Source organism: Lepidochelys olivacea (assembly GCF_965140295.1).
Source record: "Lepidochelys olivacea isolate rLepOli2 genome assembly, chromosome: 1".
In the NCBI taxonomy this organism is placed as follows: domain Eukaryota; kingdom Metazoa; phylum Chordata; order Testudines; family Cheloniidae; genus Lepidochelys; species Lepidochelys olivacea.
In genome coordinates this window covers 121,286,472-121,310,466 of record NC_140411.1, presented here as the reverse complement: position 1 = coordinate 121,310,466, position 23,995 = coordinate 121,286,472, and the positions used below count along the sequence as shown (strand labels likewise).

At 39.4% G+C, this 23,995-nt stretch overlaps 1 protein-coding gene across 2 annotated transcripts in view; it reads right to left on the bottom strand.

Annotated features, from left to right (window-relative positions):
* Positions 1 to 23,995, bottom strand: part of MGAT4A (alpha-1,3-mannosyl-glycoprotein 4-beta-N-acetylglucosaminyltransferase A) — a 152,851-nt gene that overhangs the window by 76,445 nt on the left and 52,411 nt on the right. For both annotated transcript variants that reach the window (XM_084646887.1, XM_084646888.1), the window contains exons 3-5: positions 15,925 to 16,092; positions 12,671 to 12,811; positions 9,854 to 9,987 (exon numbers count right to left, since the gene is read on the bottom strand). In XM_084646887.1, coding sequence (XP_084503013.1) covers positions 9,854 to 9,987; positions 12,671 to 12,811; positions 15,925 to 16,092 — 443 coding nt within the window. The remainder of the gene's footprint in view (positions 1 to 9,853; positions 9,988 to 12,670; positions 12,812 to 15,924; positions 16,093 to 23,995) is intronic.

The window sequence follows — 23,995 nt, the reverse complement described above, 5'->3', positions numbered from 1 at the left end:
TAAAATTTGTAATCCTTCCTAATTAATGAGCAAATTCTTAGTCAAATATGATTATATGATTAATTAATCCAAGTTATATGAAATACAATTGTCTCAGCAAATCAAAGAGCAAGGATGCTGCAGTTATTGAGGCATAACTGGATAACTTTCTCAGTTATACAATTCCAGCACTTGCCTAATTTGGTGCTTAGCTATCAAGCTGACAGGCACTTTAGAATTCCCTGAACTCTGAGTGTGGATATCCAATTTGCATAATCACTGCATAAAAAAGTTGAAGGCAGTTTAGGGACAAGTGATCATGACTTAATTTCATTTATAATGTGAAAACAGAATAAAGTCCAGACCAGTAATACATACATATATGTGTTTGTGTATGTGTATACACACACACACAGACATACACACAGAGGAGTTGGTGCTTTAAAAAGGCCAGTTTCACATAGCTGAATAATTATGAGCCAAATCTGCTGCGAGGAAGAATTTAATCAGAAAAATGTGAATGATAATTGGGGATTGTTTTAGAACAATTTACTAGACACCCAAAAAACCATAATTGAGAAAGAAGGTACTCTTTCCATTCCAGTTGTATCTCAGAAGGACGTGAAACAGCAACTACTGAAGTTAGACATTTTTAAATTAGCAGGCCTGGATAACTTACATCCAAGAGTTTCAAAAGAAATGGCTGAGGAGCTCACTGGACTGTGAATGATGATTTTCAATAAGTCTTGGAACACTGGGGAAGTTCCAGAAGACTGAAAGAAAGGTACTATTATGTCAACATTTAAAATAGGTAAATGGGATGACTCAGGTAATTATAGGTCTGGCAGTCTGACATTAATCCTGGGTAAGACAATGGAACAGCTAATATGGGACTCAATTAATAAAGAATTAAAGGACAGTAACATAATTAATCACAATTAACATGGGTTTATAGAAAACAGATCCTGTCAAATTACCTTGATTTTTTTTTATGAGATTACAAATTTGGTTGATAAAGGTAATAGTGATTATATAATACACAGATTTCTATAAGGCATTAGATCTGGTATAACATTTTGATTAAAAAACTAGAATATAAAATCAACATGGTATACTTTTAAACTGATTAAACGCTGGCTCAGTGATAAAGCTCAAAATATAGTTGCAAACATGGGATCATCATAGAACAGGTATGTTTCTAATGGGATTAGTTCTTGGCCCTACACTAGTTAATATCTTTATCAATGACCTCAAAGAAAACATAAAATCATTTCTGATAAAGTTTGCAGTTGACACAAAAATTGGAAGAATGATAAATAATGAAGCGGGTATGTCACTGATTCAGAGCAATTTGGAACACTTGGTAAACTGAATGCAAGCAAACAATATGCATTTTAATATGGCTAACTGTAAATATATACATCAAGGAACAAAACATGTAAGCCATACTTACAGAAAGGGGACTATCTTGGGAAGCAGTGACTTTGAAAAAGATTTGAGGGTCATGATGGATAATCAGCTGAACATGAGCTCCCTATCTGACCCCGTAGCCAAAAGGGCTAATGCGATCCTGGAATGCATAAAGAGAAGAATCTCCAGAAGGAGTAAGGAGTTTATTTTACCTCTACCTCTATAGTTGGCACTGGTGTGACCGATGCTGGAATACCGTGTCCCGTTCTGGTGCCCACAATTCAAGAAGGATGTTGATAAATTGGATAGGGGGTTCAAGGAAGAGCCATGAGAATGATTAAAGGGTTAGAAAACATGCCTTATAGTGATAGTCTCAAAAAGCTCAATCTATGCATTTTAACAAAGAGAAGGTTAAGGAGTGAACTGATTACAGTCCACAAGCATCCACATGGGGAACACATTGTTAATAATGGGCTCTCTAGCAGAGAAAGGTGTAACATGATCCACTGGCTGGAAGTTGAAGCTAGACAAATTCAGACTGGAAAAAATATGTAAATTGTTAACCATCAGTGTAATTAACCATTTGAACAATTTACCTAGGACCATAGTGGATTCTCCATCACTAACAACTTTTAAATCAAGACTAGATGTTTTTCTAAAAGACAGGCTCTAGGAAGTCAGACTAGATGATTACAAAGGACCCTTCTGATCATGGACTCTATTAATATGGAGGTTGCTGACTTGTAACTGGAGGTTCTTCGAGATGTGTGGTCCCTGTCTGTTTTCCCACACATGGGTACCCATGCACACCATGCACCTGAGACCAGAGATTTCTAAGTGATGTCCGTTGATCCATGGCTGGGCAGTTCTCCTCATGCTCTGACATGAGGGAGTAAGTGACATTGGGGACCAGTGCCTCTCCAGTTTTTCTCATCACAAATCCAAAGCAGAGGGGAAGGAGTGCAGATAGTGGAATATATACTGGAAACATGTATCTCGAAGAACCTCCAGTTACAGGTTAGTAACCCCCATTTCTTCTTCAAGAGTTGGTCCCTATGTGTATTCCACACATGGGTGATTAATAGGCAGTATTTTAACAGGAAGGCAGTGCACGGATGCCGTTGGTAGAGGTTCTTGTAATACTACAGCCCCAACAGCTGCAGAGGACACTTGAATAAATACATAATGTTTCATGAATGTATGGATAGAGCTCTGGGTAGTCGCTCTACTGATGTCCAGTACAGGTACCTCTCAAAGAGATGCCATTGAGGTTGCTTGTGCTCTCGAATGGGCTCTCACACCATCCAAAGGAGGTATATGTATCAGTTGGTAACACAGAATGATGCAGCTGGAGATCCACATATGATCTGCTCAGAGACTCTATGTCTGTCCTTGTGACCATTCCGCTAAGCTGAGAAATAACCTTGGTGATTTTCTAATCCATTTCATCCTTGTAGGTAGAACAAGCTAGAGAACGAAGTCTTCTCTCCTGATTGAAAGCATGAAATTTTGGGAAGAATACCAGTAAGTGGACAGGTTGATTTATGTGAAAAAAACTACTTTTGGGACGATTTTCAGATGAAGGTGAAAGGAAATATACTCCTTATGAAAAATAGCATAAGGCAGGTCAGCTGTGAGTGCTCTCAGTTCACTCACCCTTCTGGCCTTTGTGATGGCAACTAAAAAGTTAACTTTCATAGAACATGAAAGGTAAGTCATAGAACATGTGGGCAGTGATTCAAATGGTAGTCTAGCAAGTTCTGATAGTAGTATGAGGTTGAGGTCCCATTGTGGTACAGGTTTCACCACCCGTAGAACGATCCAAAACAACATCCCCAATCAAGGCCTGTGTCTTGGACAAAATTATTTAATAGTTTAAAAAACTCTTCACCAGTTCCTTGTGTTGGAAGTGGACACCAAAACAGAAAATCCTCATTTAATTCTGTTGCTACAGAAAAACAAATATACCCGAGTAGCTGTGCAGCATTTGATATATTGATAGACTCATCTATTTGAATTAAATAATATGGGCTCTGATTAACACTTTCTAGGAGCTGGTCTTTTACATCGGTGGCCATCTCCACAATACAGCGTGAAACTCTCATTAGAAAATGGGATCACATCTAGCTGTGATGCTGCTTTCTCTCCTACCATCACCACGCACATATCCTTTGCAGCTAGTTATTGTTTCTCACCTATGTCATTGGCTTTCCATCTTTGGCAATGCACAAAGCCACACGGCAAGAAGCCTTCCTATTAACAGCGCTATACACTTCAACAAGTTTTGTGTGTGTCTTATAACTCATTAAGCTTCCGCTGGAAAAACTTTATGGGTTTAGATACTAAGCTAGTGTGTCTTGTTGCGAGATGCTGGTGTGGCTTGCAGGGCCATACACTGTTGTTCACCAGTACTTCACCCCATAAAACAGATTGAGGCATCGGTGCATCGCTGGACCCACTCCACGTAAAGCCCAGCTTGAAATAAGCTGTCATATTTTCAGCTTCTGCATTTTGCTAGAACTTCCGCTGCTGCCCTCACTTTGGCTTGTGTTGTACGCTTTTCTCCCTTAGTCACAAAATGATCCATTTCTCATATAAAGGTTTGTCATTGTAAGAACGCTGCTGATAAAGTTCTTGGGAGGGAACCACACGAGACATTTGACCTGTCACAGTTGCTCAAAGAGCCCTGCGTGGGACTAGTGGGAGAGGTACGGTAGAACTCATGGATGGAATCAGGATGCCTGCCATAGGGATCCCATGGGCCCCACTAGGTCTAATATGAAGGGTCGACTGGTTGAGAGGGCCCCCACGGCATCAACGCTATAGGAGATGGTGGATGTGATTGCAGAGCCATTGGCCATTATCTTTGAAAACTCATGGCGATCGGGGGAGGTCCCGGACGACTGGAAAAAGGCTAATGTAGTGCCCATCTTTAAAAAAGGGAAGGAGGAGGATCCTGGGAACTACAGGCCAGTCAGCCTCACCTCAGTCCCTGGAAAAATCATGGAGCAGGTCCTCAAGGAATCAATTCTGAAGCACTTAGACGAGAGGAAAGTGATCAGGAACAGTCAGCATGGATTCACCAAGGGAAAGTCATACCTGACTAATCTAATTGCTTTCTATGACGAGATAGCTAGCTCTGTGGATGAGGGGAAAGCAGTGGACGTGTTGTTCCTCGACTTTAGAAAAGCTTTTGACATGGTCTCCCACAGTATTCTTGCCAGTAAGTTAAAGAAGTATGGGCTGGATGAATGGACTATAAGGTGGATAGAAAGCTGGCTAGATTGTTGGGCTCAACTGGTAGTGATCAATGGCTCAATGTCTAGTAGGCAGTCAGTATCAAGTGGAGTGCCCCAAGGGTCGATCCTCGGGCCGGTTTTGTTCAATATCTTCATTAATGATCTGGAGGATGGTGTAGATTGTACCCTCAGCAAGTTTGCGGATGACACTAAACTGGGAGGAGAGGTAGATACGCTGGAGGGTAGGGATAGGATACAGAGGGACCTAGACAAATTAGAGGATTGGGACAAAAGAAATCTGATGAGGTTCAACAAGGACAAGTGCAGAGTCCTGCACTTAGGACGGAAGAATCCCATGCACCGCTACAGACTAGGGACCGAGTGGCTAGGCAGCAGTTCTGCAGAAAAGGACCTAGGGGTTTCAGTGGACGAGAAGCTGGATATGAGTCAACAGTGTGCCCTTGTTGCCAAGAAGGCTAACAGCATTTTGGGCTGTATACATAGAAGCATTGCCAACAGATCGAGGGATGTGATCATTCCCCTCTATTCAGCACTGGTGAGGCCTCATCTGGAGTACTGTGTCCAGTTTTGGGCCCCACACTACAAGAAGGATGTGGAAAAATTGGAAAACGTCCAGCGGACAGCAACAAAAATGATTAGGGGACTGGAACACATGACTTATGAGGAGAGGCTGAGGGAACTGGGATTATTTAGTCTGCAGAAGAGAAGAATGAGGGAGGATTTGATAGCTGCTTTCAACTACCTGAAAGGGGGTTCCAAAGAGGATGGAGCTAGACTGTTCTCAGTGGTAGCAGATGACAGAACAAGGAGTAATGGTCTCAAGTGCAGTGGGGGTGGTTTAGGTTGGATATTAGGAAAAACTTTTTCACTAGAAGGGTGGTGAAACACCAGAATGCTATACCTAGGGGAGGTGGTGGAATCTCCTTCCTTAGAAGTTTTTAAGGTCAGGCTTGACAAAGCCCTGGCTGAGATGATTTAGTTGGGGATTGGTGCTGCTTTGAGCAGAGGGTTGGACTAGATGACCTCCTGAGGTCCCTTCCAACCCTGTATTCTATGATTCTATGATCAGGTACCATCAGTCCTTTGGGTAGTCATGTCTAGGTGAAGGACAGACCTGAATTGCCTTGAATCTCTCTCTGAACTCACCTCCCTGTGTGGGCATAAAGCAATGTCTGGAGCCTCCAATTCCTCTAAAGAGAAGGCCGGTTCCTGCTCAACCAACAGAGCCATTGGTACCAGTGGGTGAAAGCTTCTGCCTAAGGATTTAGGAGGGGAACATTCCCATCTCCTCGAGGTAGTTTTCTCCTCTGGTATCACAATGTTTCTCAGGAGGGTGAGACCCGAAAGAAAAGGAAACCAAGGATAAGGCAGGGTACAGATATCCTACAGTGAGGGGCAAGTTTCAGTTAGTCCCAGAGCCCAAGGCATGCCAGTAGTTGGGACTGACAGCTCTGGCACATCCATGGTCAGTGTAGGAGGCAGGTCTTGCAGAGAGAGAGAGAGATCAATACCACCAAAGAGTCTACTTTGAAGCTCTTAAATAGTGTCAGGAGGTGCCAATATTTAGGCTTATGAATCAGAACCTACATCGGTATCAGCAGACCCTTTTTCCTTCACACTTTGACCTCATGATCGGAGGATTTAACCGAGCCTAAGTATTTAGGGACCACGTATGAGGACTCACTAGACTTGGATGGAGTCAGGGAGGGATCCCTTCTCTTGAAAGAAGATATGTTCTTATACTTATGAGAGTGCCCCTTACTGTCATGAGAAGCCCTGCAGAATGATGCCATGGGCTTAGCGGGTCTGGTTTCTCCTCCTGTGCTCATTCTTGAAGGGGCGCTGCACTTGAAGAATTAGAAGTTATTTGTCAAAACATGAGTGAAGATGCAGATCTCTCGCTCTGACAGGCACCCTGCTCCAGCCACCCCCACCTCTGGTGCTTGTTGTAGAGAAAAGGGTTTTTCAAGGGCTGCTCCTTTGCAATGGAGGGTGTTCTGCCTCACATAATCAACCAGATTAAGGGGAGAGCTCTTGCATGGGTCCAGCTCGCATCACTGTCTAATCCAGGGATGGACCTCACAAGCAGGGAGCTCCAGCTGCTGGTACTACTGCCACTTTGGTGTCTCATGGGGAGAATCTGGGGTCAGACCTATACAGACCAAATCTGGTGGTGATGAGGTAAAATAAAACTGAAAAAGCAGAGAAAAATATTTTTCCATTGAATTTTCAATTACAGTATCTTAGGTGTTACTTGTAACTAGGTAAAAAAATGTAGGCAGAAATGTTTTTCAAGTTGACCATGTCCCTTTATAAACTAATGTATATCTCATTCTTCACCAACTTGATGGTGGCATAATTTCTTACCCAGAGAAGGCAGACCCTAATGGCTGAATCATTTCCTCGCTACTAAGCATGCTCTCCTGCTCTTCTTGAAGTTAGTGGCAAAACCCCTATGGGCTTCACTAGTTATATAACCGCAGCCCAGGACTGGGAAGAGGCAAAGATTCTGAATCTGCCTGCTCTATAACTAGCTTACAGGTATATATAAAGAACTGATGATCCCAACTCCAGTCATTCCTTTACATTTATGAACATAAAATATTCATCTAGAAAAGATTTTGAAATAAAATGCAGGTAAAAAATGAGAAACAATGAAGGGGTCGGGGAATGGCAGAAAAGGATCGTCTGGCTACTGAAGTAAACTTCTGACAAATGAGATGTGGAGGCAGCATAGCCACTGTATAGTTATTGGGAAAATTAGCTTTGCCATATACTGATATTTGGATGAAATAAAATCAATAAGCAGTGAAAGACCCAGAGCTACAGACATAATTACCACAGATGGTAAGCTGTTATATTTGGCACCATCTTCCTCTCTGTTAGATGTAGCTGTACAAGTTTTTTGTTGCAGGCTTCCAACAGTGCATCAGAAGCCTGATCATATTTCTATTACATCAATGGCAAAATCCTCACTGACGTTAGTGGTGCAAGATCAGGCTTTTAATTAAACAGTAGCGGTCTATCCTTCAAATAACCAAACAAGACTCCTAATAGAGCTACCAATTCCAGCCTGCAGAAGCTGGCAAAAAGTTGAAGTATACCTGGCTTGCTCAGTGAGAAATATTTCTTAAACAGTTTTGGTTGTCAAGGAAAGTTTCCTGAGGCAAATTTTACACTATGCCCACAAGAAGCTGGATCTTAAGAAAAATACAAAATACAGCAAAAAGAATGGTAAAGAAAGAGGAAAAAAGAGAAAGGAAGGAAAGCAAGGCCAGTCCAAGAGTTACAGTGGCAAGTACACTATGCTTAGACATGCCAGGGATTCAAATTCAGGTTCTCAGCCTAATCTTTCACTCCTGAGCCAACAACTCACAAGGATGAGTGTGAGAAGTTCATGGTGTTGTTCCTAAACAACATCTTGAGTACAGCTGATACATGGGTCACCAGTGACCGACTCCAGATGAAGCCACATCCAGCCCTCTTCTGCCAGAGAAAGTATAGCTGCAGTTTTAAATTTTGCAATTTGCTTATCTACAGGCATGTATGTGGCTTTTATTAATCGGAATCTTGGAACACCTCACAAATATGAATGATTTTCACATCCTCATCACCATTGTGAAGAAGGGAAGAATTACCCAGATTCAGAGATGAAAAACAGAGGTATGGAAATGTGATGTGTTTAAAGTCACACAGGATATCTGTGGTAGAACTGAGAATTGAACCCAGATCTCGACTCCTTTTCTTTACCTTTGGAAAAGAGTGGATATCAGATAATTGTTATCCTCAGAGCAGAGAACAATCCCTCTTCTTCACCACCCCAGCAAAACAAAATAGAAAAGGAAAGTGTCTAAATTTTATAGGTTGAAATGAGAAAAACATTAACTAGAAGTAATTTTATCGTCTTTAATATAATGCAGGAAAAAAATGCATGTAGCAATAAATTCACTATGAATTTTTGTCTTAATTTCACTTACACTCTTATCAATCTGCATGAGATGCTCCAAGGACATTTTCTGCAGCTTATGGAGATTGAGAGCTAACCAAATGTAATATCCAGACTGATGGTCATGGTTGACAGGCAGGAAAAATGGAGAGCAATATGACCTAGAATTGACTTCCAAGTTGTTCTAATTTAACATTTGAAGAGGAGTAATCTAAAACTTTTAAAAGGAGGCCTTAGAGTTTGCTGAATTCTCAGCGTGTTCTGATAACAGAACTAGAACCATCTGCATGTCTGTTTGGCTCTGCACTTACTCATAGAAAGGTTCTAGCTTATATAAGTTAAAATAAATAGAGCCACTATACAATTGTAGGCTCATACAATAGAGACCGTTTTCACAATTGTCTATATCTAATGGATTCAGGTTATGAGCCCCAGAGGTGATCACACTGCTTCATGAGTAAATTATACAGTTAGAGGAGTAAGAATAAGTCCTTTATAAACTCTCCCAGATTCTATAACTCAGACCACAATCTGCCAGGGAAAGCACACATTTCTAAAAAGAGATTTTCAACCCTTGCAGCAACTGATAAAATCATTCCTAAGAGAGAATGGGACCCTGTTGCCCTTAGGATCTGAGGTAGAACATCTAGTGTAATCAGCAACAATAAATCAGCTTTCAAACTCTCCAGTGAATCCTGTTTGAATGGTGTCCACCAAAAGACAAGGTTCAAAAATAATGATCTTTTAGCAGAAGAAACATATTGTCCATAAAAATAAAAACAGCAAAACATTTGTCAATAGGCTATTATGCATTTTGGACAAAATCCTAAGCACAGTACCCAAAGCAGGAGGATCAGGCACTTGGATGATGTACAAGAGAGGAATTCTCCCCACCAAGCTGGATCTCTGCAGAGGCTACTTCACCCAAATAGCTGCAGTAGTGCTCTCCAGCATCGATACATGCCACCATCACCAGTGGGAGCAAGCACCAGAGGATCTGCAAAATGATGGATCCCCTGTACCTTCCTCCACCTTCTCTCTATTGAGCAGAAAGTCCTTCTCTCACACAACTTCAATGTGATGTGTCTCAATATAACACATGCACCATACATTCTGCCTCTTCATGCACTACCACAAAATCAAAAACATTTTTCTATAACAATGTATTTGTCCTTGTAAAACATTCAAAACAATTCTTAGAAATTGCACAATAAACTGCTATGTGATACTAATGATGTAAAAACACATAAGTGATTACCTCTCCTATGAAGACAACCATAACACAATCCAGTTTCTCTTCTGGAGACAATTTATCAATAAGGGAGTGAAGAGTTTCTGTAAGGTAAGACTTTACTTTTCTCTTCACGGTGGGAATTCCCATTACAATTGAAACTGAAAATAAATAAAAAAACACAATCAATATAGAAGTCTTTATATAACAAAGCATTAATTCAGAAATACACTCAAAATATTAAGAGATAACACAGTAACCAAAAACAATTTCAAAGCATACCAGTATCTTTGGGAATATAATTAATAGTAACAACATCAACTCTTAGACTAAACACACCTGCCCAAAAAAAAAAAAAAAGCAAATGCTGAAAGTGTCACAGTATTAATATAGGTGTATTGTTAAGATGCATACAACTGTGGTACCAGTTAGTTAAGGTTGCACTTAGACTTACACAAAGTACACTAAAATCCCTTTCCAGAGTTTAGTCTCCAAATTTAGTACAACAGTTTTTCACAAACTAATCTATGTTTTTTTTTTATTAAAATACTTAACAACATTTGCAGAAGAAACTTATTAAAACCTCTTCTTCCCCATAAACTACCCCAAATACCATCACTCTGACTCCCACCACATTGATGCTATCCCTATCTTCCACATGGCTGTTCAATCTTCGTGCTCCTTAGCCCACCCCCAATACAAAGGGCTGCTCTCCCACTGGGAACAGAATGGGTGGGGGGAATAAAAGGGATGAGTAGGACTGGATGCAGTAATGAGGAAGTGTCGTGGCCCTGTGCTGAAGCAGCTGTACTTAGAGGGATCTCACCTTTAATACACAAAATCAGGTTAGAGCTGAAAATGCTGATTGGCATTCTTAACTCATCCTCTTGTGCTTACAAACTACAGATCTCCTAGAAAGGTATGTGATGTTAAATTTGCATTGAGTAGAAATGCCTATCCAGCAAGCACAACAGAAAAAGAGAAGGATGGTGAAGCAAATCTTAATTTCTCTACTGTTTTTAGGACACTTGATTTTAAATAATTTTTTTTGCAATTTAAATTTTGAAATAATATATGGTTGGCTTAAACCGGTGGAAGAAAGTCTGAATCCTTCACTTTGCTAGTTAAATACATATAAATAGGCCCTACCAAATTCACAATCCATTTTTAATTTCAGAGTCATAGCATTTAAAAATCTTGAATTTCAGTTTCAGAAATTTAAATCTTAAATTTCATGGTGTTGTAAGAAAGCATGAATATGTATTTTAAAACAGAAAAATACAAACCTGTAAAGCCCTTAAGTCAGCATTTCTCAAACTGGGGGTCCTGACCCAAGAGGGGGTCACAAGGCTATATGGGGTGGGGGTCGCAGTATTGCCACCTGTGCTTCTGCGCTGCCTTTGGTGTTGGACGGCCAGAGAGCAGATGTCTGGACGCCAGCTCTGAAGGCAGCGCCACCAGCAGCAGCAGCGCAGAAGTAAGGGTGGCAATACACCCTACCATTCCATCCTTACTTCTGCACTGCTGTTGATGGCAGTGCTGCCTTCAGCACCCAGCCAGCAGGTGCCGCTCTCCAGCTGCCCAGCTCTGAAGGCAGTGCAGAAGTAAGGGTGGCAATACCGCAACCCCCTTACAATAGTCTTGCAGTCTTTTTTGGGTCAGGACCCCCAGTTTGAAAAACACTGTGTACTTTTGTATACTTTTCCCCCCTAATATAGTATAGGGAAAAAGTACACAAAAGGCCAGATTTCATGGGGGAGATCAGATTTCACAGTCTGACACATTTTTCACGGACATGAATTTAGAAGGGCCCTACATGTAAAATACGTATTTCCATTTTGTTAGTGGGTGTGACTGTGAATATAAGACTTGATTCTGCACATTGATATATGGGCATGCATCTTGTTATAACAAGGACAGAATCAAACACACAGAACACAAAAAAGAAGACACTAACTACTATCTATCTACTATCTTGTAATACTACTATCAAAACAAGGAAGCTTCCATTATGAGAGAATCAGCAGCTCCAGATCAAAAGGCAGACAGACACATATGGATTAATATGTGGGGTCTTTATGCCTTATAGACATGCAGACATGCTTCCAAGTATATGACCCTGGTTGGGCTTTATCTGCTTTAAGGACTGCAGCTCCAAGAATGGAATTATGTGAAGATCTACTGATGAAGGAGCGGAACTTTTGAGGATTAATCACTTGTTTTGTATTTACGAAGCATAAGGAATTAGTAAGAGTAAAAATATGTAGTCTAATAGTAGACGTGTTTTTCTCCTCCAACCAAGGTCCAACTTTTATGGAAAGGACCAAGCCAATTATCATTAGGTACCCATAATTCCAGGTGTTCTGAGTTATACACTAGAATTCATTGGTGGGAACACCAGACACGAACTTTGAAACAGTTAAATCCATGCTCGATTTACCTATATATCTGAGTAGCCAAAGGGATGTGTCAGAAAAGTAGTTTCAGAGCCTGTATTATTTCCATGCCTTGTTAATTTTCATAAATCTCATTAAAAGATAAAACAATTTGATCCAGATTAAGTGCTTTTTATTCTATACCTTAGCACCGGGGGTAGTGTGTGATCTGGGACTATGCAGTAAAGAGCAAAACTGAAGACAACTCCTTTTATCTTGGATTCAGTGCGAGTTCTAAGAGATGTACAAATAAAATTGCAGCTACCAAACAATACTTTAAATTATGATATTACCAAAACAAAATTAGGAAGTCCTTCAGACATATTATTTTTATATAATATATATTATTTTACATATATAATATACGTTTATAATATATATAAATATTATTTAAATAATGCCAGCATACCGCCTGTTCGTCCCAGGCCAATCTGCACAGAAGGCTGAAGGCTTCCTTCATTCTTCAACAAATGAGGCAAATGGTAATAGATATTCGGCACTTGAAGAGATTTTCTGCTTATTAGCTCTTTTAACAATTTCAGTGTTTCATCTGCAAACACATATAAAACCAATAATGAAGAAAATTAATCAGAGAGGCTACATGTTTATGCAGGAATAAATCATATGCAATTCCAAAACTGATCATTCATTCATGCTTTGTTTGAGTTAGGAACCATTTTTAAGATTTGCGTACCAAGAAGTAAAACCTTTTCTGTTTTTAATTTTTAAAAGAGTTATGAACAAGATTGATTTTTAACAGTTTTCTGGAAACAGGAACATCATACATCATCGCGTGTGAGTTACAGTGTGCTATGACCAATGACAAAGAGGAAATAACTCACCTTGAGTAGAATCCTCCATAAATTTTTACCTTGGATGTGTCTTCATATTATACAGTATATTGGGCTTATTATACCCCAAACATTCAAAATAATCTGTATCTATTCTCACAGGAGCTCAAGCAACAATTTAATCCTCAAATAAATAACTTTAAAATTGCATGCACATTTTTACATACATTGCACCCAAATATATTGCACAGAAATAGGACTTCACAGAGTATACGGTGCAACGGTCCAGGGATTAAATTTGGATATACCTTTTGTAATAAAAACAGATACACCTAACAAAAGTAGACATATAAATTATTTACTACAGTTAAATACGAAAGTTAAACCAGTTCTAAAGATGTTTCCACAATGGAACATAAATATCAGCTTTGAAATTCCCTTGCCAGTATGTGTCAACTCTCTTAAATCAAATATGAAAACCGTAGCCAATTTTTTTAATTAGAAAAAAAAACCATAGCACCTCATATTGACCTTTGAGATCTCATGAATCTCATAAAGATCAGGTCAGAAACTGGTTGGGAGACTTCCAAAGAAAACCTACCTACCTTAGAAGTGATGGTGACTCAGTAGATATCACTCTTTCCTGGGATGTTGAAATGAACCAGTGTTTCCTATACAACTGGAGATACCTTTTTTTGGATTAAATCTAAAACTAAACTCCTGACTACTTATAGTCTTGAAAAGGCCCTTGTACAAAGTGCAATGAGTAGAGATGTTAGCTTCCATGTGTGGGCTAAATTCCAATTTGAGTGATTACACTCTTCCTGCCAAAATTTTCTCTGCAGTTTCAATTGCAGAAGTAGACGTGGAAGTTCACCCAAATGTATTCCAGGGTGGATGAATGATAAGATCTGTAAAGCAATTTGGATTCCTTCTAGATCTAAGGTACTAACCAAATACAATATAGATTTGAGAATTTATATTTTATTTAAAATATACCTATCATAGTAATCTCTGGCACATTTACAATTCATTAAATTTAACACAAGAATTCGTGAACCAGTGTCAACCCAAAATAAGAGGCAACAATCCCAAAATTACAATGTTAAAAATAATTATACCTAGCCCATACATCCCCCAGGAAAAAGTCACAGTGAAGAGTTAGTCTTTATGTTGTGTCCAAAAAGTCTCGACTTGGGTTCTGTCAAACCAATGCGGTAAGTGAATTACAGAGTAGAAGGTTCTCCAGCTAAAACACACTGCCACCATTCGTTCAAATCTGAGATTGTTAGTGAGAATACCACAACTGACTTAAGAAGGCAGGACAGCACACGGAAGGGGAGACTATCTTTCAGGCAACTATGCTGAAGCCATATTGAGTTTTAAAGATATATATTACTATTTTTAATTGCACCAAGAAGTGAACAGAAAAAGACAGTGCAGTCTTTGGAGAACTGGTATAATATGATTTCTTATGGCCAAACATTCTGTACAAAAAGGCCAATACATTTTACATAAAGACAAACACGAACTAAAACTCCAGATCCAACCATCTCTGAACTTCGTGAAAGTTCAGATTAAGATCCAGATCCAAACTTTATGGCTCAGGGACATCTCTAATTCTGCATGATCTCTAGCTTCTAAATGTTCTACAGTCTTAAACCACTATGGAGAATGCATTGCAATAGTCCAATGTTGATATCACAATGACATGGCTAACAACGGCAACGTACACATCAGAAAGAAAATCACAAGATATGTTACATGCAGATTTTAAAAAGTAATGTCCCCAGTGCTCCTAGAATCCCAGGTGGCTACCTAAAATCCAGAAGAGTGAGGCATTAACATATTGAGGGACAACTTTTTAATCAGTACCTGGCTGGAGGACCTAAAACATGAGCTGTAGAATACGGAGTAGATTCATCTTTCTATAAAAGGCACTACTTGTCCAAGTTTTTCAACGTTCTATAGTAGAACTAGGAAGTGACAGCAGACCTCAAATAATATTTGTTTTAGGTGTACTTCTCTCACATGAAAAAAATCAGGGAGTATTGGTTTAATTAGCTAGACTGAGGTCCTTTGGAACAAAATTATTTTTGGCAATTTTGACTTTTTAGAGACAAGTTAAATCTCAACGTCAGGGGAATATATTTCAAAACAGAAACAGTGACAAAACTGTTACAATATGTTTGTGCTAGGCTACAAGCTAATAATCTTTCCATATACAGCTCTTGTTAATTTTGAGGATTTGCTTCATAATTTGATGAAAAGGAATAAGAGGTAATTATTTTTAAATATTTAATTATTAGTTTTGAAGAAAAGGTTAACAAATGTTTGCTGCTATTTACTATGCTTTGCATTGCTTAAAAGGCAAACTTTAGAAACACAGACTCCCCAAATCAGATCCTGGCAGGTAAAGAGGATTTCATTCTACTTTTAACCTTTGCATGGATTGATTACTAGTTCCCTTTTTTTTTTTTTTTTTAAAGTTGCTCATCAGTTTTAGCTTAAAATGTGTAAAAATATTATACAAATTGCTGCCCGACCACCTGTACTGAATAGCACCCAGAAACCCCAAACCTATTTTACTAGGCACTTGAACAAGTATATAGTCCTTGAAGAGATTACAATCTAATTTAAAATATGATACAATGAGTGAATATAACAAACAGAGGGAAAGGAGGATGAAGGAAGGGGGAGAGGTACCAGAGATAAGAACATGTTTATATAAACTAGCTATATGCACTGTTGGATGGTTTTCAAGCATTTGGTTTTTTAGGATATTTTCTTTTAATAATTATATACAATAGACATCAGTAATCTAAAGACGTAAAACGTTAAGCATAAAAAAACCCTGTATCATGGCCTGTACCTGAAAAATTGTTTAATGCATCCTTACTTCCATTTGTTTCTGCTACTGCACGTCTGAATTGCTCCAAGATGGCATTTAGCTCAGAGGAACGCTGCAGGGTCCTATGCTCAGCAATGCGAAGACGTTCCTTTAAAGCATGAAATTCCCGTTGATAAGCAATCAGCTTTTCTAGAAGGAAAAATAATGTCTGGTTACTTACTTCTGAAAACATTTCATCTGCTTTTCACTCCCCAAATAACGTCCTTATATAAAACAATTTTGTTGCAAACTTTGGGCCTAGAGTCTCTGAACAAGTAGAAAAATAATTTCTTTTGTGGAAGGCTGAATGACAACCTTTATCAAATTATTAAGTTAAATGCAATATACTCCTGTTAACTCCAATGTTAGAAGAATTTAGATCAGTGGTTCTCAACCAGGGATATGAGGAGGTCTTCCAGGGGGTATATCAACTCATCTAGATGATATTTGCCTAGTTTTATAACAGGCTATATAAAAGCACAAGAAAAGTCAGTACACTAACATTTCATATAATTACTTGTTTATATTACTCTAAATACCATACACTGAAATGTGAGTACAATATTTATGTTCCAAATGATTTATAATTGTATGGTAAAATGAGACAGTAAGCAATTTTTCACTAATATTGTGCTGTGACACTTTTGTATTTTTATGTATGGTTTTGTAAACAAGTAATTTTTTTTAAGTGAGGTGAAAATTGGGGTACATAAGACAAAAATCAGATTAGGGTTGCCCCATCTCTGGTTTTTGACCAGAATGCCCAGTCGAAAAGGGACCCTGGCGGCTCTGATCAGCACTGCTGTTAAAAGTCAAGTTGGCAGCGCAGGCAGTCTCCCTACGCACCTTCATGCAGCTCCTGGGAAGCTGCTGGCATCTCCCTCCAGCTCCTAGGCATAGGGGCGGCCATGGGGGCTCTGCGTGCTGCCTCTGCCCCCAGCGCCAATTCAGCAGCTCCCATTAGCCTGGAACCATGGGCAATGGGAGCTGAGGAGGTGGTGCCTGCAGGCGCAGGCAGCGCTCAGAGCCATGTGGTGGCGCATCCGCCTAGGAGGCGGAGAGAGATCCTGGGAGCCACCTCAGGTAAGCGTCGCCCGGAGCCTGCACCCCTCATCCCCTCCTGTGTCCCACCCCATGCCCTCTCCTGCACCCCAAACCCCTCATCCCTGGACCCACCCAAGCCCACACCCCCAGACCAGAGCTTGCACTCCCTCTCGCACCCCAACCTGAGCCAGCCTAGAGCCTTCTCCTGCACGACAAACCCCAGCCCCACCCCAGAACCCACATCCATAGCCCTCACCCCCCTGCACCCCAATCCCTTGCCCCAATCCCTGTCCCATACCCTGAACCCCTCATTTATGGCCCCACCCCAGAGTCTGCACCCCTAGCTCAGAGCCCATACCCCCTCCAACACCGTAACCTGGAGCCTTCTCTTGCACCCCAAACCTCTCATCCCTGGCCACACCCCTGAGCCACACCCCCACCCAGAGCCCTCAGTCCCTCCTGCACCCCAACTCCCTGCCCCAGCCCAGAGCTCTCTCCTGCATCCCAAATCCCTCATCTCTGGGCCCACCCCAGAGCCCTCACCCACCCACCCTCACACCCCAACCCCCTGCCCAGTGAAAATGAGAGACTGAGCAAGGGTCGGGGAGAGCGAGTGACAGATGGAGACAGGTAGAGATGGAGGGAGCGGGGGGGGCATGGCCTCAGAGAAGGGGAATGGTGTGGCATGGCAAGGGTGTTCAGTTTTCTGCAGATAGAAAGTTGGCAACCCCAAGTCAGACACCTGAAAAAGGTACAGTAATCCAGAAAAGTTGAGAATCACTGATTTAGATGATGTGGTAATTATGCAGACACTTCTTGTAGCAGAGTCTAAAACACCAAACTTTTTGGACCAAAGTACCAGATAAATTTTAATTTCAGAGTGAAACAACACAGAACCTATTTATTATTTGAATCATTCAGAGGAGTTAGTGTAGCTGTAGCAGTATCAGACTTGGCAGCACTACTGACTCATAAAAAAAGACTGAAGCAGACATGCATTTGGAAATTGTTTGCAAAAGATATGTATCTTTTGAATAATTTGTATGAATGAATAAATGGAGTTTGGCAATATAGTTCAACTTTAATTATTTAATCCTTTAGTACTAAGTTACCAGCAATCTCCCGTGACTAAAACTGTGGATTCCTACTCGTATTAGTAAGCAAATGTGTTTGTAGGTAAATACACATACATTTTTTTCTTTTTTTGAGGTGTAGAAAGAAAGGAGGGCTGCAGTAAACACAAGAACCTCTCAGTGATATCCTGAGTCCTAGGACACAACCACCCAAGAAGCTAACCATCTTCCCTTCATTGTTGCCCTCTTCACTTTGCCAGCCTGTCAGCTCCCTGTTTTGAAGTCCCCACCTCTGATCTCAATCCATTTAATCCCTTTTATCTAGGGAATGGATGTTCCAACTATCCATCTGTAATCCAGTGGTGATCTCCCATGCCAACTTCTGAAAAGTGCAAAGTTAACTCTACTTAACTAAATTAAAGTTTTGCAGGTAAGTTATCTTTTTGGTTGTTAAAAGACTAATACAGTACAATTCCTTCTCTATCCATGCACTGCTCATCTTTCCCTTGTTCTCCATTAAAGATTGATTATACTGTATTTCTTTCTTTGTCCTTTTTTACCCCTATTTTACATTTATTTTCTCTCTGTAGTTAGGATGTATTATCCATTTAATATTTTGAAAACATAATTAGTTAGCTAAGATACCCTGTGTTTAGAAAAGAAGGAACAAAACACAGTTCACAACCAACCTCTTGATATGTGTCAGTTTGTTTTGCACAGAATAATACACACAATGGTCTATTGCTTCCTACCAAAAAACCCAGGCAGCTAATTGAAATAAGAATTATTGCTTAGTTAGCAGTACCAAAATAGCTCCTAGGGATCTCTTGACACAAGTAGGAAAACTTCAGATTTTTAATTATTTTAGAAAAAAAGAAAACATTAAAATTTAAATAAGTTAGAAAAACAGGTCACTAAAGGATCAATAACTTAAATGAAAATATACTTAAGTTTCCACCATATTACCGAATGCTTCTTTCCTTCTATTTATGTTGAATCTTACAATAATTTAATAAAACAGAGGAAGAAATTGAGATACCAAATTACTAGCCTCCATAAAGCTGATGGAAGGACCCCAAAAGAGATCTATCTGATGAATAAAACACCATTTGTTCCCGTACAGAGAAGCAGCAAATGAGTAGAAAATTTAATGGAAGATTTGGTCTTCAAAAATTCTGCAGGTTTTACAGCTTGATCCTTGATATTTTTATTTAAGAAGCATTTACCATTTTACTGTAAAAATGTGAAGCAGACGTTTTGCCATACACTTTGCTTTGGAAGCCAAAAGGATCAAATAAAAATATTAATACTCAATAACTGCTAATAGAGATGATTTTCCTGTTGAGAAATTACATAAGAACTGAATGTTTTAATTCTTTGTCAGTTATTTTCATTCAGCCAGCATAACTCCAGTAATTAAAAGTAAATGTTTAATCTGTCTTAATGTTCTGAATTTCCTGGAAAATTAACACTGTCTGCTAGTTTAGCAGTTAGGTTTCTCCATCTTTTTTTTTCTTGATCCAAGCACTGCTCATAAACAGGCAGAGTCAAAAACCCAGACATGCTCTTTTGGGAGTTTGATTCTTGTGTGGTGCTCATGAATGTAATAGGAGTTCCACTGGCACCTCAAGAGAAGAACACACTCCACAAGCTACAAATGCTGTCCATTTTCCTTGCAGCCTCAGCCCCACACACATTCTATATTATATAGTTAGGGTTTTTTTAATTCCAGTTCCGGCCAGCTAGCAAGCTATTTTTTACAATAGATGCCAATTTTCTAAACTCAGCAAGAAGAATCTGGAAATATTAGTGAGTTTTTCACTGGTTTTTAAGTTATATTTTCTTTATTACTAGTCCAGTGTGTTAAAATGAACCCTTGATGATTTTAACAGTTAAGTGGTCTTTTTTCCCTTAGCAAGAAAAAGGGGTAGCAAAAAAATAAGAAAAACAGGAGAGAAAAACCATAGTGTAGTTTCATTTTATATATATGTCTGCCAGAATATCTGAATACTGTAGCAGAAGCAGCCTAAATTGTAGGTTAATAGTTTGCATGACCAGAAAGTTTCCAACCCTGATATTCTATCATTCTATGAACTCTGAATATCAACATTTCAAATGAAAAATAGTCTGAACATTAAAATGGCTAAACCTCTCTCCAAACTTCGCCCAAGTCACTCTGCTGCAGTAATGTTACAATGTTGAAGATTAAAGCTTCAGAGTTCTTAAAGCTGTCAATAGCTTTTAGATTAAATGGACAAACTACTGCAGAATAACCTTTATAATTGTACATTGAAAGACTCCATAATACAATGAGTAGAGTTGCAGCCCCTGTGGCTATCATAGGTTTCACAATACACCAGTCTTGAGAGTAGGAATCCTACAAAGAAATCTAGAAAGTATAACTGGAAAAAGACGGTGCTACAACTACAGCAGGAAGTTGTTTAAGAACAAGTTCTCACATTACTGTTTAGAGGTATTCTAGTATTTTTAAAAATCTACTAACAAGGGTGCAGAAGATACAATTAAAAGTATAAGTTTCTGACTACACTACTGCTTTTACCAAAAATTGTAATTGTGTTCACATATATACATATGGTTAGCACATGGTTCCTAACATCATGGTAGGTGTGGACAGGCTAGAATCTAAGGCCAGAAGGGAAAATCATGATCCTCTAGTCCAGGGGTTCTCAAACTGGGGATTACGACCCCTCAGGGGGTCATGAGCTGTCAGCCTCCACCCCCAAACTCTGCTTTGCCTCCAGCATTTATAATAGTGTTTAATATAAAATGTGTTTTTAATTTATAGGGGGGGGGTTGCACTCATAGGCTTGTTGTTTGAAAGGGGTCACCAATACAAAAGTTTGAGAACCACTGCTCTAGTCTGACCTCCTTCACATTGCAAGCCACAGAATCTTATCCACCCACTCCTGTAATAGACCCATAACCTCTGGCTGAGTTACTGAAGTCCTCAAATCCTGATTTAAAGACTTCAAGTTACAGAGAATCCACCATTTATACTAGTTTTAAATCAGCAAGTAACCCATGCCCCATGCTGCAGAGGAAGGTGAAAAACCCCCAGGTGGGGAAAATGTATTTAATAGAAAGCTGATGGACGTTACAATTAAATGTAGTGCCAATAGAGGAAGTTCACACCTTTCCAAGTTATTGTTTCAGTCTCTATGCAGGCTCAGGATAACAGCACTACATTATTGCTATACCTGAGTTCACATCTGAAGGTTTCTTTTGCAACCATAAAGGTCACTTTTAAAAATACAATGAAATCTTAAATAGGGGAGCACAAGAAGACAGTAGGGAGGAAGTGGGCATTTGGCATTTACCTGTGTACAATGCCAGATCAGTCCCGTTAGGGGGAATTGCCAAATGCTAGCCCTTTAAGAGGAACAGATTCCAGGATTCAAAACTAACAAGCAGACTCAGCAATACTTTAGTGAAGCAAATATATAAAAATGGGTTACATTGGTATGTTTTTATTAGCCTTATACTCCAGGTCAGTCATCAGATGGCGATAGTTAAGTCTTCAGATCCTGGAAGAATGTCTCACTATTGGAGGCAAAAGACCAATCTGAAAGAGAGAGGAGTGAGAAACAAGCCTTTGGTTCTCAAAAATCTGATTACAATTTTGTTCATGCTGCTGTCCATCAATTTCAAACAAAAACCAGCAACCCCTCAATCTGGACTGGTAAATCTGAAGATCCAAAAAAGTCTTCCAATCATATCAATTTTTGTATTCATTTGTTATGAACATTTATATCTTGTTAAAAAAAGTGAGCTATGCAGATCTAAAATACCTTTTTGTAATTAGTTACCTATTTTGAAAAAATGAATTAAACCCTACATATTACTTGCAACATGAAAGTATCAGTAGAGAATGTGGCTGTAAAACAGTCTTGCACTTTGCTACCTCAGGTTTGCATCTAATTTATATATATTTTCCTAGCTGTATTATTTATGGGTGAGAGGTTTTTCGCAGGAGTTGTGGGTGAAATTCTATGGCCTGCGTTGTGCAGGAGGTCAAACTAGATTATCATAATGGTCCCTTCTGACCTAAATATCTATGAATCTTCCCCTGTAAAAACAAGGAATCAAAATAAAGTAATTGGTCTATTTAACAGATGTCAATAGTCTTATTCATCTAATGTTTGACATTTTTGTCATCCTGCAGGTTTTTTAATTGATTGAGTACTAAAACACATGCTTTCAAAACAAATTGTACAGTAGGAGATTGTCAGCAGGCATCCTCAGAAAAATAACAGCCCTTGCTACATTAATTCTCTCAGACTGCTATGCCTACTAAAACTCAGACTGAATCTTTTCCAGTAGAGTTCAAATTCTTATGTGAGATGTATGGGTCTTCTTCAAAAACAAAACTGTAGTCATAATACTTCAGAACCGAAAGTAAAAATGTATTTGAAACAATTCCTACCCATGTTTCCAGCATAATGTAATCATGGAACCACACTTAATGTAATACTTAACAAAATCTGCATAGCAAATTTCATAGATTCATAGACTATAAGACCAGAAGGGACCACTGTGACATCTAGCCTGAAATGCTAATATGAAGTTTACCAATCTGTATTTAAAAAGTGCATTGTCAAGTTAAAATTCATATTTTAAGAACAAGTCTCCTCACAACTGATGCTACTCTTATTTTATTTCTTTATAGGCATTTCTATGGGGATTATCACCCCACACGAATAACAGGTTGTCAAGGTTCCTCCCCCACTCTGAATGCTAGGGTACAGATGTGGGGACCTGCATGAAAACCTCCTAAGCTTATCTTTACCAGCTTAGGTCAAAAACTCCCCCAAGGTACAAAATATTCCACCCTTTGTCCTTGGATTGGCCGCTACCACCACCAAACAAATACTGGTTACTGGGGAAGAGCTGTTTGGAAACGTCTTTCCCCCCAAAATACTTCCCAAAAACCTTGCACCCCACTTCCTGGACAAGGTTTGGTAAAAAGTCTCACCAATTTGCCTAGGTGACTACAGGCCCAGACCCTTGGATCTTAAGAACAATGAACAATCCTCCCAACACTTGCACCCCTGCCCTTTCCTGGGAAATGTTGGATAAAAAACCTCACCAATTTGCATAGGTGACCACAGACCCAAACCCTTGGATCTGAGAACAATGAAAAAGCATTCAGTTTTCTTACAAGAAGACTTTTAATAGGAATAGGAGTAAATAGAAGTAAAGAAATCCCCTCTGTAAAATCAGGATGGTAGATACCTTACAGGGTAATTAGATTCAAAACACAGAGAGTCCCTCTAGGCAAAACCTTAAGTTACAAAAAAGATACACAGACAGAAATAGTTATTCTATTCAGCACAATTCTTTTCTCAGCCATTTAAAGAAATCATAATCTAACACATACCTAGCTAGATTACTTACTAAAAGTTCTAAGACTCCATTCCTGGTCTATCCCCGACAAAAGCAGCATACAGACAGACACACAGACCCTTTGTTTCTCTCCCTCCTCCCAGCTTTTGAAAGTATCTTGTCTCCTCATTGGTCATTTTGGTCAGGTGCCAAGCCCTAATACTGTAAGAGAACTTTGCTGTGACTTTTCTGCATTTACCTTGAGATTTCTTATCTATACAATAAAATTCCAGTATTGTCACAGTGTGTCACTCAAGGCTACAATGTCTGTTGAGTTGGTGTGAAGCCATGGAAAGAGCTACAAGCATGGCTGGGAGCTCTTTTTGTTCATAATATCAACAAGTTCAATCATTACGGGGATTTGCGGTGTGGTATCGAAGTTCTCAGTCATTTTGACTTTTTACTTTTTGACAAATTACATCCATACAACACCAAGACATGTATCTATGCCATGCCAAGACTCCTAGATCATGATATCAGAGGTAATCACTACCTTACTGTACAGCTAATTGGCATGCAACAATTTCACTGGC